Source organism: Falco naumanni, chromosome 1 (assembly GCF_017639655.2).
Source record: "Falco naumanni isolate bFalNau1 chromosome 1, bFalNau1.pat, whole genome shotgun sequence".
Taxonomy (NCBI): Eukaryota; Metazoa; Chordata; class Aves; order Falconiformes; family Falconidae; genus Falco; species Falco naumanni.
Window position 1 is genome coordinate 107736965 of NC_054054.1, and position 20709 is coordinate 107757673.

At 48.1% G+C, this 20709-nt stretch overlaps 1 protein-coding gene across 2 annotated transcripts in view; it reads right to left on the minus strand.

Moving 5' to 3' along the window:
* NUFIP2 (nuclear FMR1 interacting protein 2) overlaps positions 1–20709 on the minus strand; it is a 37835-nt gene continuing 17126 nt past the window's right edge. Inside the window, exons 1-4 of one of the 2 annotated variants that reach the window (XM_040616647.1) lie at positions 16952–17169; positions 12165–13874; positions 3784–3816; positions 1–3177 (exon numbers count right to left, since the gene is read on the minus strand). In XM_040616647.1, the coding sequence (XP_040472581.1) occupies positions 3125–3177; positions 3784–3816; positions 12165–13874; positions 16952–17132 (1977 nt within the window). In that variant the 5' untranslated portion in view covers positions 17133–17169 and the 3' untranslated portion in view covers positions 1–3124. Of the gene's footprint in view, positions 3178–3783; positions 3817–12164; positions 13875–16951; positions 17170–20709 lie in introns of those variants that run through there. The other variant, XM_040616657.1, reaches the window with a different exon arrangement.

Consider the following 20709-nt stretch of genomic DNA (forward strand, 5'->3'; position numbering starts at 1 on the left):
TTAAATCTTAAGATATTTTTAATAAGTGCTCAGTAAAGAATTGTGTGAGGACTTCGGGAGGACTGCAGACAGCAACAGGGCGAGTTACACGACAGCACGAGGAAGTTTCTTCCACGGTCCTGCCTGGCTCTAGGCAATAGTCTATCCCAGAAATGCCAGCAAGCCAGAGCTACAGGAGCTCAGAGAGGATTTCCTAACTGCTTAGTGCTGAGCACACACCGTGGAGCTCATGGAGACAGACAGACATTTGAACAGAGAATGGTCAGAAATACAGCAGAGAAGCTGCAGAGGGTGTTTGGATGGGTCCCGCCAGCGCGGGCCAGGCGCAGCCAGGCAAAGCAGCAGGGACAAACACTGGGGGGAAAAAAAACCAACCCAACCCATCGCTTGAACCGTGTTTCTTTCAGCACTTCTTTCGCTATTTAGAAGATAGACTGGACTAGGCCAAGAGGAGCATCCTCAAATATTCAGCAAGACTTGGATCTTTCTAAACGTGCAGGGTCAGATTCAGCACAGGTTATTGCTGCTCAGCTTCCGCATCGCCGCGCCCGACAGCACATCTGGGGGCAGAGGTACCAGGACAGCACAGACCCCAGGTAAGCAAAACAGGGTTTGGTTTTGTCTTTTTTTCTTTTTTTTTCTTTTTTTTGTCTTTTTTTCTTTTTTTTTTTTTTAATGGAACCCAGCCCTTAAGGCGACAAGTGACTACACAAGGCAAATAAATACACAGCAGAGCCTTAAAGCCAGTAAAAACAAACTGGAAACTTTGCTATTAGCCTTCAACTTTTTGGAAATAATAACAACCCCCCCCCCCAAAAAAGCACATTTCTTCCACCTTAATTTTCCCCGTCCCACTGTCCAGTTTGTTCAACACTTTAAAGCTCAGGAACGCCCCAGCTCTTCCACAGCAGAGCCAGAGGTGATTCCAACTTTTGGCAAGCAGTTGGGAGACTCAACAGAATTAAAAATAGGAACGTCAGAGGACTAGATGTCGGACACATCTGTAAACATGTTATACATCTGAAAGTTACACACACCTGTAAAGGTGGTACAGTTTATAGGTGAAACAGAACTATTTGTGACTGGCCAACCACACATTTCTGAACCTGGACTGATACAATACATGATTTACTATATAGTATTACACTACAGTATTATACTATATAGTATTTTACACATAAAATGGAGTAGGCAATCCATAGTCAAACTTCTAAAACTAAGCGTGACAGAAAGCTAGCAATCTTACAAAAGGTACAGAATTAAGTTTCATTGTCCCACCATGAACTTAAGCATCTCATTTAGGAACAATCTCATTAAAAGAATAAAAAAATTAAAAAAATGCATGCTACATACTCCTAGTTAACAAAAAAAAAAAGAAAGAAAGAAAGAAAAAAGTGGATAAATCTAAGCACAAGGGGTAGGCAACAGTTTTGGGCTTATCTGCTTCCTGTAATGCCCCATAGGGTCCAGTCTAATTTTAGGACACACCAACCGCTGCTGACCTTGATACCCAGACATACCTGAGCCAGTATTTGGCCACAAACACCCACAATGAGCATTGGGTATGTCAGGAAACCCATTTTTGCTTTATTCGTTGCTCGCTCTTGCACTGGACCCTGTGAACTTTCTAACTTTTATAAAAACCCAGAAAAACTACCCAACCCCAAGACGATTTGGACACGCTACACAAGCTGCAATGGGACAGAGCGGGTTACACAGCTGGAGCCTGCAGTCTGCTCAGCCTTCTCTACCACTGCTAGCAAGCTTTCCTTTCCTTGGGATTTTTTTTTTTTAATTTTTAAATTATTATTTTCATTCCTAAGTCCTCCATTTTTGTAATAAAATATATTTTTATTAAGAGATAGTTAGAAGCAGAGCCCGGAAATACACAGAGTGCATTAAAATATAAAAGAGCATTTCCAACGGGCAGGTGCGGGAAGCCCAGCCATTGGCGTTCTATGGACAAATTGAAAAGGATTCAAATTCCCATTTTTCTTTTTTTTTCTTTTTTTCTTTTTTTAAAATTTTTTTTCTTTTTTTTTTTTTAAAGAGAAAAAAATAATTCAAGAAGGGTGAGAGTTAGCAGAACTCAATTCCTCTTCAGTTTTCCAATGAAAATGGGAAAAAAATCCAGCACATTTAGTGTTAGGAGACAGACAAAGCAAATATGAAGCACCTACAGTTGAAAGCAGAAGTTGTTTTGCCTTTTTTTTTTTTTTTTCCCTCCCAGTAATGCAATGGCATTAAACTGTGGGAACAGTGTTTTTTTTGTTGTTGGTTATTTTCCATATTAAATGCCTAAACAGATTGCTTATTTTTGCATGTTGTCTCTTAAAACGAAATAACTCTTCAGTTGCAATAGTCCAATGTGTAACCGGAGCCAGGTCAACTGTGTGACTTCACCATGCATCCTAGAACTGCAGTATAACCATCTTTCCCCCAGAAGAACGATGCTTTAAGACAATATCCCCAGCATAGGATTGCTGCTTTACTCCTGACAAAACATGCGGATTATACTTCTCTGGAAAAAAAATAAAAGAAACTCTGCAAACTTCAAGGCGTTTCTCCAGCATTCAATGGAAAACAAAACAGAGAAAAAAAAAACCCAACAAATAGGGGGCGGGTGGAAGGGAAAGGGGAGATGAAGGATAGTGAATCATCCTGATTTCCCTGTGATTAGTGTGTCACTACAGTCACAGAACAAGAAACAGAAACCTTGTCAAGTGGAAATGCCTCTCCAGTGGGTTGCTGCTGCCCATGTAGATGACAGCAGGAACTTTAGAACCGGGCTTGTAAATCGAGTCTGTATTCGTTAATCACTTGCATTCACTCTTTAAACAAAAACAAAACGAAAAAAACGAAAAAAATCTATTCAGTACCGGAGATTAAATAATCACGTGTGTAGTCTCGTTGAAATAAATTTTCAGATTCCTTAAGAAGTCTAATTACTTTCAGTTGCCATTTTTAAATAACTATATATATATTTGTATATATTATCCTGTGATTCTAGTTATGGTTCCTCTGCTGCACTGAAGATTTAGAAGGAGCATAAAAGCCTTTTGTCCCCCATGAACAGCACAAATGCTGCAGAAAGGTTATAACAGGCAGTCTCGTCTTGCTACCTTCATTGATCCGGGCGATCCATGGCTTCATCATAAGTGATTATCCTTTTGGGATCTGGAAAGAAAGCAAAATCCTAAGTTTTTGACAAGCTGCCTTCAGGACCCGTGGCTGAAGACATTCCCAAGAGATCTGAGAAGTAATTAGCCGTCACCAGACTTTTCCTTAGGACCCCCAGTGATACCACCTCCTGCAGATGCACTCGGGAGCCCTGGCCAACTCCAGCAGAGCAGGATCAGTGCTTCGCAACCCCAGGCAGCAGCACCCGAGTCTCCAAGCACCACTCTACCCACAAGCTAACACAGAATGCCTTCACAGGTGAAGTGTGAGAATACACCAGAATTTAAAAGTTTTTCTTGGGTGTGACACTCAACACCAGAAATAGAAAGCCATTTTGTATACACACAGGGAAGACTCATTCAATCTAGCTTGACACTGTTTTTATTGCTCTTTTAGAGACTCTGCTTCTCTCTGAACACCCCACCATTAAGGTAAAGCTTACTGTTCTGTATTTTAGCAATCCAAAACCCAGGTAAAGTCAGACTACAAACAGCAGGCGCTGAAGAACTAAACACAGGCACCTCCCAGACACCAAAACAATCCACCCCCATCGCCCATCTCAACAGAGCAATTTGGTTTATTTATTCTTTCCAACATCCTTACCTTGCTTCTGCAAATTCCAAACAGATTCCATTTCTGTGGAGGCAAAATGAGAAGACCGTTGTTATTATGCAGATTGATGCTGCTATCAGAGACAACTCCCAATATGCTTTTAAGTTTCCGAGCGTAGCACAACGCTGCTGCAGTTGTGCTGAGGCTTTCAGACAAAGGCAACCCCATCCAGCCCAGCAGTGCAGCCCCAACCCAGCCCACAGGACTGCATGAATTTGATGTGAGGGATCCAGCAACAAAAGGCAGAGATATGGCTGTAACGTGGTCTTAAGGGTCAGAGGGCCAAACTGAGCATCAGAAATATCATGGCCATTTCTCCTCTCCTACAAATCACAACCTTAACTTCAGGCTTTAGTAGTCTGACTCCAATGCTGCTTCGCACATTACAGCCTCAACATGTAGCCCGGAGAGATGATTTTTTACGAGTTGATGTTTAACGCGTGTGAAATCAGAACTGCTGGACAAAGTGAGTTTCTCATGGTTCACAGCATGCATCTGCTGAAACACACCACGCAAAGATTACTCTGCTACCATCACCGCTAAACTGCTGCCAACGTGTCATCCGAGAACAAGGTGCGACGCTCGAGATACCCAGCTGCCTGCCTGGCTTGCAGTTCTTCCCCCAATTTACCTCCACAACACACTTGTGGGCTAAAGACAAACAAACGCTCCCCAGTTCTGGCTGAAAGAGCATTATGCTTTTGTTTACCTAAGAAATAACAGCAAAGTTAAATGCTCTTTTCATTCACATTCAGAAACAGAAGGCTCTTCCCTTTAAAACACCTCCCCAGTTAAGTCACATCTTTAGAGACCTATGCAAAATAACTACATTTAGCCACTGTCAAGTTGGAATTTTTTACAAAGACACTAACTGCACCCTGTGACCAAGTTTAAGAGATGAACTTGCACAAAAGGAGCACTTAGTAGGAACACAACCTGCAAGAACAATCTTTAAAGTCTCCCTTCTGCCAGAAAGGAGGGTGACAAGACCTTGGTAGGGGCTAGGAATGGAGAATGGCAACACATTATTAAGCTACATGGTACGTGCAGTAAAGCACAAAACAAGGCAATAAGTAAACGAACCGGCATGGGAAAGGAAGAAGAAGAAACGCTACAGAACTCGTGGCCTCAGCACGATGTGTGCCAAGCGTCACCTCGATCAATCGCCTGCATGTTCACGTCCCTTCTCCAACCCTTCATCTGTCCTTTGTCCGCCACAATCTCAAGCTCCCTGGGGCAGGAAATTGCATGCAAATAAATATTGCCAACCCTCTCTGCACAATTAAGTCTTTTGTAAGGAAGGCCCTGAAAATTTTACGAGGTCTGTTATTTTTGCATCACGATAACAGCAGCAATACTCTGCACTTTCATCAGGGAAACCCTAAGTGCTTTGGCAACAGTAACCAGCCTGTAAAACCCCCAGGGATATAAGCAACCTAGCAAGGGACCACCTCCCTCATCCGTCAGATGCCGATTCCCCAGAAGTAAAACGAACCAGCTACTAAAATTACCTCCAGCAGAGCTAATTTTCCATTCAATGAAGTCAGATGCATCATTTCCTAACAGTTAAAGAACATCATCTATTTTAACAGTTTTCCCCAAAGGCAGGGGACAGAAAGCTACTCTCAGGTTGTTGGTTCCTCCACACGAGAGCAACATTTGAGCATCAAATACAAGGTAGAGGCCAAAGCGCTGCCCGCTACTGTATCTCCATGCAAAAGACCATGCTTTCTTTTGTGCTTCTATTTGGTCCTAACTTCACTGGACACCACAAGAACGTGAACTGTTTGTGTTAAGAGGAACCTGACAACAAGGCAGACAGTGAGATACTGTCCAAACCACACCAAAAAACCTTGGAAGTTGCCAAAATTCTGTTTTTAAAAACCTAACAAACCAATACCCAAACTCCCCAACCTTTTTTGGGCTTCACCCTCCTCCTTTGGAAGACAACATAGAAGAGAGGGTGGTATAAAGTGTCCTGTAAATCCCAAGCACCTGGATGCGTTAGCTGGCAGATGCTCAGTCTGACAAAGCTACAAAACCAAGGCCATCAGCAAACTGGATGTGCTATCGACCGTTCCTGTTTATTGTCCGCCATCAGAACAAGTGCAAGGACCTCCCCTGTACCTGACCAGCAGCACTGCACCAGATCCAGGAGAGCATGGGTTAAGCACATTTACCAACTGAAACAACTTCACAGAGGGGGAAGGAAAAAAAAAAAAATAAAAAAAAATCTTGGGCTAACTGCAATACAAAATTAGGAAAAAAAAGGTTTCCTTCAAACTTCAGATGGAATTTTATGATTTATTTTCCTTTACTTGGTAATACATTAGAGGAAGTTTTCCTCCTGGTTCTGGATTGGTTACAGGCTGTGGTCACCTACAACTGTCACAAGGTGCTGTGACAAGTGCCATGACCACTGTCGCAGTAGTTGGATGGACCTCAGTGACTGACGCGGTGGACAGGCAGCTCGGCAGAGCCACCGCTGCGCAGCACCCGGCTCCAGCTAACCACAGCATTAAGCACAGGGACGCAGGGTGGAGGACAAGGCACCCACCATGAGCCGGTCATGTTAGAGGCCCCACGCCTGCTTCCAGCCCTCCTTCCTTGGGTCAAGCTCTTTTCTCGAGCCCGCTTTCTCGGAATAAAGCTTCGAGAGAGAGTCTGAGCAGGGACTCTCCTACTATCGCCCACCCCTGGATGGGAAAAGGGGCACCCTCACCACGAGCGTGGGGCCAGCTCTCTGACACTGGCCCAAATCCTAGTACTGCCGATTTCCAAAGCGGAAGGTGATCAATATGACCAATAGACAGGGGCCACCATTCCCAAAACAGGGCACGTGGCCGGGGAAATGGCATGCTTTCTTCTCAGCGGACTCCAACCCAGCTGGAGAAAATGCCATCAGCAAACCCTTGCACAACCCGGTGTCAATGCCAGCACTGCTCCGAGCCAGGGGCAGAATTAGGTCACCTCCCGTGCCCCTTTCCAACCTCACGCTTCCCAGGATCTTTTACAATTAGCCGGCCTCTCCACAGCCCTCTGGCTCACGGTTGGCTGAGGAACTGTGGCAGACAGCCCCAGCCACATCTACCTCAAGAGCTGCAGGGGGAGAACCATTTTTCCTGGGGACTATCGCCCAAACAAAGGGTTGGTGAAGGAAGGCTTTGATGTTAGGAACAGACCCCAGCACGCTGGTGAATTGCGCCGAGATTCCTCATAGTCAATAAACTTTATAGCAGGACTGGTACATGATGTTGGAGGGGAAAGAAGTCTTTCTGTGATCACTTGTTAAGACAGGCACTTTTACACAAACTTTCCTTCCTAGAAAGGCTGCCCCTGCAAACAGAAGTGTCGGCACAACACCACGGTACTAGTTCTCGGTTCTCATAAATGTAACAATATAAACTGGCAATTGTCCCTAAAACGAAGCGCTAAAAAAGTAACAAAGAGGGACCTTCCTCGTCCGATTTTCCATCTGCAGGACACAATGATTAAGGTAAAGGACTGCCCCAGAAACGAAGCAAAGACTAAAAATTCAATGCTGTGGAGACTCATTGCTGTACCAAATACCCTGTACTCATCCTGACAACTGGCAAAAGCACAGACTTGAAGGAGATTTATATCAGCCCTTTCCCCACAGCTCAGGCCCCACAAGGCCATAAGCAACAGTCTGGGATCTAACCCCTTCCCAACAAGGGGGATGGGAAACCAAGGCGCGTTCCCCCCCCCCCCCCCCTTCTCCTGATGTAAAGGATGAAAATTGCTGAATTCACAGCTCTGCTATTTCTTCTGACCCAGTTCACCATTCCGTCAAATGCCACTCCCGGCTGGCCCACGCTGACTTGCTCTATTTTCCATGCTGCTCTTCTGCTTCTTCACACGAGCAGAGATGCTGGTGCAACCGAGATGCTGAGAAGGAACAAAGCAGAGGCACAGGCAGAAACTCGGGGGCAAGACAGAAAGAGGGAAACCTTGCAGTTTCTTCTCCTCCACCTATATGGTCTTTGCTGTTGTGCAGCTGAACTGGAGACCTCGATTATTCACTTTTTAGCAAAGGACAAGCAAACTACTGAGCTTCCCATCACAAAGCTTGCCATACAGGGCCCACCAGCAGCCAGCCTGGCCTGGAAGACTGCAACTGCCCCAACACTGCAAAATTCTGACAATTATTTTGATATAAAACATTTCATGAGGGAACCGGGATTCTTCAGCCTGGAGAAAAGGAGGCTCAGGGGGACCTTCTCACTCTCTACGACTACCTGAAAGGGGGCTGTAGTGAGGCGGGGGTCGGTGTCTTTTTCCAAATAAGAAACAATAGGAAAAGAGGAAACAGCTTCAAGTTGTGCCAGTGGAAGTTTAGATCGGGTATTAGGAAAAATGTCTTCACTGAAAGAGTTGTCAAGCTCTGGAAAAGGCTGCCTGAGGAGGTGGTGGCGGAGTCACCATTCTGGGAGGTATTTAAAAGCTGTGCAGATGTGGTGGTTAGGGACACGCATCAGTGGTGGGCTTGGCCATGCTGGGTTAATGGTTGGACTCGATCTTAAAGGTCTTTTCCAACCTAAACAATTCTATGATCCAGCTGTCTTTAAAAGGAGGACTAAAGCAGTAAGGAAATACTGATTTCAACAGAAGGAAAGATGAGATACCCCCAGCCTCCTCTCCCAGCCTCCTCTCCCGAAGGACCAAAAGACCTGCAGGGACCAGTTTTACCTCAATTGGATGAGGACTTTGGCAATGCCACACCGAGGCACAGGTTCAGTTCTAACCTAGATAGGGACAATGTTCCCAAGCAAGAGCATCACTCCTTCACGGTCCATCCAGTCTCCCAGACTAAGCTGCCGTCCCTGTCTCCAGCCACACACGCAGTAGGCCCACCCAGTGCTCAACTAAATCAGATCTACCTTGCTAAATCAGGTATGTCACCCGTGTGTGTTAAGGCACCATCACAAACACCGAGTGGCATGCGCTGTCAGCGAAGGCTGCCACATTGAAGAATCGTGTTTTACAGTCAAGCAGATCAGGTGATCAAAGGAGACTTTCTGCCTTTTAAAAAGGAAAACAAAAAGGCAAGGCATGCAGCAGGGGCACAGAGGAAACAAGCATGAAATGCATTAGAGAGAAGAACAGGAGGGCACCTCAGCCTTGCCAGCACATTCCCAGTGCCCTGACTTCTGGGGAAAAAGCGATCTGGGCACACCCAGACGAGCACAGCTTCCTCCACCAGGCCCTCGCTCTGCTCTGCAGCCACCCAGCCTTACACCTCAGCACAGCCTTGCCAGCAGCCACTGCGCTGTGATGGTTCCAACAGGATTACTGCACCAGAGCCAGCCTGCCCTGTATGTTACCTCCTCCATCTATCCTTTCCCAAGGAAGCTGTGAAGCAATTACAATCTGTAATGCCCCTTGCAGTCACTGGGCAAACAGCGCACAGGCAAGCCTGGTTTACTGGAACAAAGCTACCGAGTAAGCTGGAGGCTTTCCCATAGCCTATTTACAATCCAAGATGAGGATGCACATAACCTGATCACAGCTGCAGACACAAACAGTGCAAAACCAAAAAGCTTGTGACAGGTCGAATCACTCCAACCACTCATGCTAGAGCCCACTTCTCACTGCTACAGCCAGGGATTCATCCTTGCACCATGAGCTGCTTGCACTCAACTACTACTGCACAGGATAGGAACACACCAGGACCCCAAAAGTGCTCCATGCTCACCCCCGTCCTTGCCCCGCAATTGTTTTTCTTTGTGTCCATAACCCCAGAGGCAGGGCAGATCGGAAGATCAAACTATCGAGACTTTGCTCAAAAGCAAACAGATCAATCTGAAGAGGGAGAAGTTCACCCTCCTCTTGAAATCAAAATCAAACAATCTGAGAATCCAACTGCCTGGGCTGCTGTCAGGGTGTCCCAGGCAAACCCACACGCTCAGCAGGGAGGAGGGGAAGGCAGCTTGTGGAAAATAAGCAAGTGAAATTGTTCCTTTCCGATTGCAGAGGAATTGGTTGGCTAGGAGTAGGACCTCAGGAAAACAGCCCAAGATAAACGGAGAGAATGGTGTGGGAATTAACCACTGCACCGCTGTCTTGCAAACACCCCCTGGCAGCTCCGTTTCCGAGCCATTTTGTAGGACGCTGTGCCACAGGAGATCACCCGCAGGGTCTGGCTGCAGGATCACGGCCATGAAGAGGGGCAGGCACAGGGCAGAAGGTGGCACCATTCCTTTCAAAACCCCTTAACCCAACTCATCGCAACAGACTTGACACAGACAGAAAAGCAACACCCAATATTATCACAGAAGACTTACTAAGACCTGGACTGATCTGCTTTGTAAATCAGCAATAGCATCTGAAGACTAAGTAGGAGAAAGACAAGCTGAAGCTGCTTGGAGCACCCTTATCACTGCATTAATGACAACACACTGATCAGAAACATCCATCATGTTTTACCCCTAAGTAACACCTTGAAGCTGGCACAGATACAGCCCAAAAAATAAATGGGCACAGAGGAGCAGTGGGGCAGGAACTGCTTCCCCAGGGCATCACAAAGGTGCTTGCTCTGCGTGCTCAAAGCAAGAGCAAATGAGCAGAAAACGGTATTTTAAAGAGTGCTTTAGGTGTCTGTTCTTGCCATTGAATGGAATTAACCCCTGTGTTTAGACAACTAAACACAGCCAGACTCTGAAGTTAACACCTCCTTAAGAGGACATGGGAAGGGAGTGTTCTTTATTTTCCTGTTGTTACTATTGTTTTACTCTGGTCTGTCTTTCACACAGCTAGTGAGAAAGAGCGTGCTGATGAGTCTTGCTGTGGCTGTACAGAGTTGCTTTTCTGCAAGCAAGTTCAGACTGACAAAACCAAAGAGACCAGAACAGCAAACTTAAGAATTAAGGACTGCCTAGGACTTCCCTTCTACACCATGCTATGCCTTCTGGTACCCCCATTTTCTGATGGGAAACTGGGATTGAGGCTGCAGGCAGACACAAGAAATGAGAACTGAAAGCTCTTTTTAATACTGGGATAGACTGGGTGGAAGGTAGAAGAGCCAGGTAAAATCAATTGATGAATGCTGTTCTCGAGAACACTAGAGCTTAAAACGTAACATCGTGAGAGAGGTGACCTGGAAGAAAATACCTGGAGTTATTATTTTTAAATGACTGGCCTTACTATTACTAAAGGATGGCATCTAAGTTTCTGTATGCTATACACAAGAGTTTGTGAACAGCTAATTTAAGAACTTTGTGGTGGCTCAAAACACAGCAATTTGCCAATGCCAACCACTCTGCAGGGGGGAGCAAGACATTATCCACATATGTATGTGGAATAGTAAACAAGAAATGGATGATTACCTTTTTCCCTTCAGGGTAGGGGGATGCAGGGAGAGGGAAGGGTGGGGACACACACCAATAAAGAAGGAACTGCCCCTGCGTTCATCAACGGTAGGCAAGTAACCGTGCCAAAAGGGAACACGCAACCAGGCTCCTGTTCACACTGAGCCAGGACCAAAAGCCAAGAACTGCTGCAAGACCTCAGAGCTTCTGGAGCTGAGGCTAAAGCGTAAGCAAGCCATCCCACAGGCCTCCCTCTCTTCATTCCCAGTTACAGTGTCTGTATCGTGTCTGAGTCATTTCAGTCTCAAAAAATCAGGGAAAAAAAAGGAGCTGGACTACAAAGGACTCCATGAAAGCAATAAAATCATCTGAAAGATTTGGCCTACAAAGGCAATGAGAGAATTCAATCTGCAGCTTACAGAAGAGTTGATAAGCAAAGACTTGTCTTGCTGTTGCCCATCATACTCAGTAAGGGCAGGGGAAAAGCGTGTATGTGTGGTTTGCTTAAAAAACTAAGATAAATCACACCATGAAAAGCTGTAGGAATAATTTTTTTCCTCCTTCAAAGTCATGATTTCAGGCCCTGATCTGCCCAAGGGAAAAGCTGCAACACTTTGGTGGCAGAGGTGTGAGTACAGACCATGAAGCCTTTTCAGGGACAGAATATCACCTGGTAAAGCTGGAACAGAGCAGATGAACCTACACATTTAAATCTGAGAAGCCTAGAAGGACCTGCTCATTCCATAGGAATTAAAATGTAAAACACACTAGTTAAGTATCATCCCTATCAACATCACTTACGCTTGTCCACAGGAATAGGGAAACAAATACCTCTTGACATTAATTAAACAACCCTTTGAATAACTTTCCCAAACCATTATTGCCATTAGAGATATGCAAGCAAGGAGCTTATTTTTAAAACACCCCGAATCGCTGTAAGGAATGTATCATGTTAGAATATTTCACTTAAAAAACAGTAAAATAAAAAAAAAAAATAAAAAAAAAGAGAAGAGACTGCCCTTAGGCAGCAAGTTAAGCCATTACCTTTAGTGTGATATATAATAGCAGCCCTCAGGTCAAAAGAACCCCAGCTATCTTTCCTTTCTAGGCCTCTCTGGTACCTCTGTTCTTTGGCGGAGGCTAGCAAATTGTTCGTAGGAGAGGCCAGAGGATTCTCTATTTCATAGTCTTTTGAAAGAAACACTAAAGCACCTTGGCTACTGGTGTCTGCCTTTTGTAGGTCACCTGTGTGATGCGACTCCAAAGCTAAGACACCACCCTCAACAGCAGTCCCAGGCTTAAGAATAGCACTAAGAATTTGAGGGCTAGTCCGTTTATCCAGCTCATAAGCCTTAGGAAACACAGGTTGTTCAGTTCCTGAGGGAATGATTTCAGCACACTGTGAAACCAAAGTGGCAGGATATTCCCCTTGAAATGTCACTTCCGTTAACTGATTATCCGCAGATTTCCCCACAACAGTTTCGGGTCCAGCGCTGGGCTCGTTTATGAAAGACAAGCCCCACTGATTCTGGAAGATATCTCCCAGGTTCTGCTGATTCGTCTGCGATGGGAAATCGACTTGCGCTGTACCCACAAGCACAGTTTGCATATTTGAAGGGTAGATAAAAAGGCTAGATTTCTTTTGTTCGAGGGCTGTTGAAGTTGTACTCATGTCCTGGGGTACTGACTCGGAGGAGGCTGATGGTACAGTACTAGCAGCAGTTGAGAGCAGTGGCTGGGTCCCTGGAGCATACACACTTCCATCAGTCCCTGCTAGAATTGGCCCATTCGAGAAGCTCGCAGAAGTAACAGATTTCATAGCAGACATGGGGACTTGGGATAGTCGACTTGATGTTTGGGCCTGAGTTTCCCCGGCAGATGACGAAGATGACGAAGACGACGTGGATGGGGTTTGAGCTGCTTTGTTGAGGTTTTCTTTAACTTTACTTGCATAACTTATTTTGGGAACAATTTTAGCACTGCTATTGTCCACTGGAAAAACTGGGGGTGGTTTAAATAAGGTCCATGAATCCTCTTTAGATGTAGCCGACGATGCGTGCTTGCCTTTGGGCCGGTCATCAAACTTCTTGCTGCTAATCCCAGGTTTGGCATCAGAGTTTTTTCGCTGTACATCCCCAAGCCCAGGCTTTCCCCGGCCTGCTCCACCAGTCCCAGCCTCGTATTTCCAGACAGGCTTAGTATTTTCAATTCGGTTCCCTTTTTGTTCACTATAATCAGGTTTGAAACTCTCAAGTTCCTGTTTTAAGGTTGGTGCAGTGACCTCCTGTTGCATTATTTTATCCTGTACTAGATTCAAGTTCTCACAACCCTTGGCACTGTTGCGCCTGCCTTTCCGTTTTTTAGGCGTAGTATATCCACTCTCGGAGCCGCTACCATCGTTATCGGCCCCTTTGCCTACGTAGCCATTTGTGATATAGCTAGAATTACTGGTGACCACACCGTTTGGGATAGACACTCCCTCTGGCTTGTCTGAGGACTGGCTTTCTCTAAGTTTATTTTCATAGGACTTCTCATTCTTTTTGTCCATGCTATTTTTCTGAATGAAGTTCTTGGTTTTGATTCCAGCTTTCCCCAAAGCACTGGCCTTCACAGTCTGCTTTGGGGTCACGTTAGTGTCTACAAGCTGCTGGCTGCCATTGGGTACCCTGGATCCTGGGGTGGCGGTTTCATCAGAGCACAGGCCCTTTAATGATGCTTCTCTTTCTCCTGCATTACCATTTAGCTCTCCGTAGCCTAGAAGAAAGCCAAAACCAACAAAAGGCAAGAGTTAGAATGTGAAATGCTAAACTTCTGATTGCAGAAAGCTGTAATCAGCCCTAACATGTCCAGTTTCCTCAAGCAGACATTTTAAAATAGGAAAACATCTAGTCTCTGATGTACAAAAGCATATGCTTATTTGCTGGAAAGCACAGCAAGAAAAGCAGACAGTCAGGATAACAAAACGAAGCAAAAGAATATACAGATATTACATGAAGAAAATATACTGCACTAAAGATCACTGGCAAGCTGAAGAGCTATTTCATCAGCTACTATTTCCAGGTCACACAGAGGAAAAAAATAATTAATTCCCAGGATGCTTCAAGACAGAGGGATCTGCCGCCTTTGCTACAGGATTTGTTGAGGTTCAGAATCTATACTGTGAACAAGGGCCAACTCCTATCATCTCCATCAAGCTCCCAGACCTGAAACACCAGCACCCCTTCTCCCCACCCACCTCCAAAACGTCATCTCTAGTAAAGTCTAGTAAAAGGGGGGAAAAAAAAGGAAAAAAAAAGCAGCTTTCCAAAAGGACATTGGTAAGTACAGCTGGAAGGTGGAGGGAAGGTAGGGTGACCGCATCTCCTCACTTCATTTTTAGACAGAAACCAACACTGCCCTACATGTGCTCTTTAGCATTGAGAAGGTGATAAAACTGAGAAGAAACCCTTCCACCACTACCAGCACCCAGTTTCCTGCCCACTGAGAAATTCTGGTATTTCAGAGTCCCTGGGAGACCTGCTACTAGCTTAACACCCAAGAAATAACATACTTGCTGAGGGCTCCAACTCATCAAACCGTGAGATTATGCTGTACACTCAGCTTTCCTTTTTGCTTCTTAAGTTCATTTCTAGGCCTTACGGTTCTGAAGTGAATCTTGAGAGTGCAATTCAAGTGGAGCTGGAAGCCCATGATAGTCCAGACTGAATCAACTCACCTTCCTTTTTTAAAATTTTTTCTTAAATCTCTGGCCAGAGACCTATTGCTTTCGAGGACCCTGGCTACAATGCCCCAAGAGAAGCCTTCACTGAGAAATGGGAAGAGCACGTTGTACCCAGCTCAACAAATACATTCCAGCTGTGGACCGAGCAGAGGGACTCCTTCCTACTGCACCCGCTCCTCCTGGAACAGCGCTATCCTCCTCGCTCCTCCTCTGACTCATCCGTCCTCCTTCCCGAGGGTGGAAAGCCTTACATCTCCCACAACAACTGACCCACCTAAGGCTTCATCTGCAGCCGTGACGGCGTGCAGTCAGCACAGCGCACGGAGTCCCCCAAGAACGAGAGCAGGCAAAGCTCCAGCTTGAAAAAGAACGTTTTTGTTGTTGCCGATGTTGTTAAAATTAACTGCTATACTAAAAATCATTGTTATCCTCACATCCTGGAGCCTCAGATGTCTGGCAGATGTAACTGCTCAAGTTCTGTGCAAGTCGGGAACACAAGAATCCTTGTAGGAATCTTTACAGAAATTCCACAACTGAGTTTGCTGAGAGGGATCAAAAAGGATTTTACTACAAGCAAGTATCTGTAACCACCACAACTTCCACTATAACTTTCAAATATGCTGCTAAGAGTATTAACCATCAATACTTCATCTCAGAGAAAAGCAACAGGATGGGATTCCCAGCTGAGTCAAGGACTAAAAATCAAGTATTTCAGAATAACGTGCAGAGGAAGCCTTCTAAAAAGCAATGCATTATAGCTGACCTTGTATGACTCAAGACTTTTGACACTACTCGTTAATGAAACAAAACAATAAGAGTGGTCATAAGACCAATGCAGATGAGGAGCAAAAGAATAAAATGAAGAACAAAATCCATTTCAGTAAGTCAGTGTGTCAGCAGTTTCTAGTTCCAATTTTCAAGTATTCACAACTCAGCTGCCAGAGTTTTCTCCAAATCAACATTTGGCACAGCTGGCTCTGGCCTGGACACCGAGGTGCAGCAACCGAAATTGAGGAAGAAGAAAAAAATTAAAATAAAACATCAAAACAAACAGGTGAAGAGTATTTAGCAACCCCCCAAATGGTTTCGTATCTGGCAAGGGAGGGGTGTCAGAGTAAGCACATATTAAAAACCCTGGGCACACTGCGTACAGCAAAATGACTACTCAACTTATTTTGTGCTCGGGAACTTATTTTAGCGTGTGCCTGCCCAGGGCGCTCGCTGCCCGCTGCGGAGGCGAGCGGCCATGGCCAGCCCCCGGAGCCAGCTCCCGGTGCCAGCTCCCTGCCCCTCGCCCGCCCCATGATGTACATGGACATTTTAAGGAAAAAAAAATATATATATATATACACACATAAAAAAATACATATATAAAAAAGCGTGCATAGTATTCCGGCTGCTCTTGCCACCACGCTCGCCCTCTGCGCCCACACCAGCCCCCCAGCGGGGTCCTCCCAGCCACCGCGGAGCCCCCCCGAAGCGAGGTGGGGGCCCGGCCCGCCCGGGAGGAGCCCCCCCGCCGCGGCCAGGGCTGCCCGGCCACCGCCTATGCGGTGCTGCCGCCCGGCCAGCGCGCCGGTACGCCGCCGGCTCCGCCAGCCCCTGGGCCGGCCGGCCGGCCCGCCGAGACCGCCCCGCGCCCGCTCCTGCGCCCCCCCCGGCGCCGGGCGGTGGCCGCGCAGGGAGGAGGCGGCCGCAGCCCCCCGGGCAGCGCCGGGGCCCCGCCAGGCCGCGCCGCCTCCTCGCTCCCGCCGGCCGGGCCGGGCCGGGGCCCCTCCGCCTTATCTGACTCATTGATTTTCACGCTCATCAATTTTTAAGCGGCGGGTCGCCCCCCGGCCGCCCCCTCCTCCCCCCCGGCGCGGCGCGGCCCCGGCGGGGGACAGCGCCCCTCGGGCCGCCCCACGTGCCCGGCGGGCGGCGGCGGTGCCGGCGGGCCCCGCGGCTCCCGCAACCGCGCCGGCCCCAACATGGCGGACAGGAAGCGGCCCCAGCGCGGCGGAGAAGCTTCCAGCCGGGCCGGGGGAGGAGGCGGCGGCGGCGGCGGAGGAGGAGGGCCCCGCCGCCGCCCCGCGAAGGTCACAGGCCCCGGCCCGCCGCCCGCCCCGACCTGCTCTCCGCTTCGGCGCCTCCTGGTGCTGCGGGCCGCCGTGCTTGTGCTCGTGTCGGAGCGGCGGCTTGGGCTGGGCTCGGCCGTCGGGCGGCGGCAGGTAGGCGCTCTGCGGGTGGTGGTGGTGGTGGCCGTAGTAGTAGTAATGGTGGTGGTGGTGGTGATGGGGCTGCTCCTCCATGGGGGGCGGCTGGCGGGGCCGGGCCGGGCTGGGCGCTCGCTGCTGGGCCGTGCGGCTCCGGCGCTGGGACGCGGCTGGCGCGGGGGAGGCGGCGGACTGGCAGCGCCCGCCCTGCAATCAGCGAGCCGCGCCGCCGCGCCCGCCCCCCGCCCCGCCCCGGCCGCCCGGCGGAGAGGCGAGGCGAGGCGGTGCGGAGAGAGCTGGCCCGGCCATCGCGGCGCAGCCCGGGCGGGCCCCGCCTGGCCGCCCCGCTCCGCGGGGGGCAGCGGGCAGGTGAGGCCGCGCTGCCGGCGACGAGGCCGTCGGAGGGCGGGGGTGGCTTCGCCCCGCTCCCCGTGCAAACGCGGCCGAGGCGGAAAACGGGGCCGCGCCGGAGCCGCCGTCTTGCCCTGCTCTTGCCGCTGAGTCAGGCCTCGGAGCCTGGCGGGCGGCCCCGCGCCGCCGCCGCCACACGAGTGGGGTGTTCCATTGCCCCGCTCCGCGGCCTCGCCTCCCGGGGGGCAGCGGCGTGTGTCCCAGAGGGGCTTCGCTGCGGGGACACCCGGGCGGGGGCGGCCCGGGCTGCAGCAAAGCCCCGTTTGACCGTCAGCGAGCGGAGGACCCACGCCCCGTAGCCGGGCGGGGTGGGGGGGATAGGGGGGCGGCGCAGGGCCGTGGCGGAGGGGCTGCGGCCAGGGCCGCGAAGCAGGCACACCGCCAACTGCCGGGCTGCCAGCCGCAGTCCCGGAGAACCGGGGGAGCAGCGGCAGCGCCCTCGGGAAGGCGGCGGGACGAGCTGCTCCGGGGCTCCCCCCGCAGACCGCCCGGCGGCGGCGCAGCCCGGGGCGCACCGCGGCCCCCCCGCCCCCGGCCCAGCCCGCTGCCACCTCTGGAGGGGGAAAAGTGGGTTCCAACCACCACTCCTGGCCTCTTCTGAGGGAGGCACTGGAGATTGGGACCGATGCGTAATAAAAAATATCACAGTCAGGTTGTTGGGAAGACTGAGAGTGGGAGACAACTTGAAACTTGTCAAAATCTGTAACAGATTGGATACCGTTCCAGGCCCCCGGTAATCCCCACCGCAGCCTGTTCGGAGGGGTGTCCCGCAGCTAAATGGCCTGAACTGCCTCTGCTTCCGGTGGGCTCCACCGCCAAAAGACCAGCTGGACCTTCCCCTCTGACAGCCTCTCCACTGCCGCCCTCACTACCGAGGTGAAGGCGCAGACCCCAGGGGTCTCCATGGACACCCCAGCAGCAGCGGGACAAAGGGGGTTGGTTTGCATGCAGAGCAGTGAGGAACCCAGTGTAATTAGGGGGGTAGGAAAAGGGCAGATAGAGGGATGGAGAGACACAGGATTGACACATACAGGCTGGAGTCAGAGGCAAGCCCTACTCTGTGCTATTCATTATTCTGGTGTGATTAATTACCTCCAAATACAGTGTGCACCACAGCAAAGGAGGAGGAAGAGCAACAAAAGAAAATGCGATCATGTAATTAAAGACTGTTATAATTAACATACACAAAAAGAATAAACAGGCTGCACAGATGATCTTAAAAATAGTATTTCCTCGCTTCTCAGGGCTTGCACTTGCAGCTTTCATGCCCTGCAGCATTTTAATAAACAAAATTCATTAATAAAGTTCCTGTGTGCAGAAAGCCCTATGAGACTTTGGCTCTGTTCTGCTGGGCACTGTACAAAGGACAAAGCCCTTTCCCAGGGATTTTACAGTTCCCAAGTTTTATTTCAACAGAACACACCTGAAAGTTTATGCCTCAAGCACAGTTTGCTGCTCCACCTCTCTTTAATACATAGGAGGTAAAAATCATCCTGCCAAAAATGCCAACTTCTATGTTAACACTAAGGATTTTTTCAAGATTTGAGGTGTCTGAAACATCACAAGTTCCGTGCCAAACTGGCCCTGCAGTTTCCATTTCTTTCAGCACAATGCAAAGCAATTTAAAATGCGGTGAAACAATTTAAGCAAGCAACTATGAACTCTGGGCTTTACCCATGCTCTCAGGAATAACGGTCCTTTCAAACGCTGACTCATAGAGTGACCTCACACTGCTTAGGAGACAAGTCTTAAAATGAGGAGTCAGGCTTTAATCATGGTTGACATTTTATTGGTGGCTTGGAAGAATTTATTTTTAATATAGGGAACTAGCTTAAAGACATAAACTTCAAAAGACTCTGAAGAAAGCAAACAGTTACGGACAAATCAGCTCTTCACACGCATATACCAGACATCTAAATACAGAAGGCAGTGGGTTGTCTCTTTGTGTAAGACAAAGCAACTCTTTTGCTGCTTGGAAGTGTCACGATGTCACTATATTATCAAAAGCCTGCAAAAACAGATTAAAAAAAAATCCTGTATATTAATAGAACCTGGGGCCCATCCCCTTCAGCAACACAGCCAGCATCCCACACTGTGAGGTGGCCAACTGCACACGCGTCTGCAAGCTGGGTCACCGCCCTGCCTAATGCAGATGAATTTTAGCAGTACTACAAGTTCCAGCATGCAGCGCTGTGGCCTGGCGTCTCCTACCTGCCATGCTGGGACATGTAGTCTTCAGAATCCACAGTCTCTATTAATCCCATCGTTAGCACAACGTTGCACCAGTTACACTGCATATTAACGTTTAACAGTTGCTCAGGATGCGTTCTCTGCGGAAAAGGGAGATTTCTGTGCCTCCTTATCCGCAGCAGTTTTCCTTCTTACTGCTCTTTGGCAAGCCAGCAGGGTCTCATGCAAAGGAAAGAGGTAATTTTCCTCGGAATTCCACACCCAGTGCCAAGTATTCCCACATCCAGGCACAAAATTGGGCACAGCCAGCATAATTTCTTACTCAGTAATTTATTCAAAGCTTTCTTTTATAAAAGCTTTGAAGTAGATGGCTTTTCAGAGAACCTGCCATTTAAAGCTGCAAAACGAAGGCAGCAAGGAATGAATCAACTGCTACAGAAATCATGAGAAAGTTTTCCTGGAGAGTCTTGACCCAAGATGAGTTTTGAGTTCATATGAAAATGCAGTTCAACTGAGAAGCTATTCTAGTGATTTTCTAAGAACAAATAATTTCCTTTCAAAGGTAACCCCTAAGACACTGTATTTAATTTCCATCAAGTATTTTCAGGTAAGTTAAAACTGAGACTATAAAATTAATCTGTGAAAAGTGCTGGCTTTGTAATATTTCTTGTGTCTGTCTGCTGTTTGAAACTCAGGATTAGGAAACATCAAAATTACTGTATTTAGAGATATTGGGAAAGGTTCTTATACAAAGTACGTGTGGCATTTATTTACATTTTTTGCCACAATGTTTTCATTAATAGCAATGGTTCAGACTTGCAAATTTCTCTATATTCTAACACATCCAACCTAACAAAGCTCTCAAGCAGATGTTTCGTTCCAAGAATGCTTATAACCATACTATTCAAAACCTTGCCACATTTGGCCCCTGAAATCTAACGTATTTCAGTACAATGCAGTCAAGATTTACCAGCTGATATTCATATGCGGGAGGAAGACTCAGATCTCAGAAGTAGTTTAGTCAAGACGGAGGACGGGGTGACAATGCACCTTGCAGCCTTCTGCTTGTCCA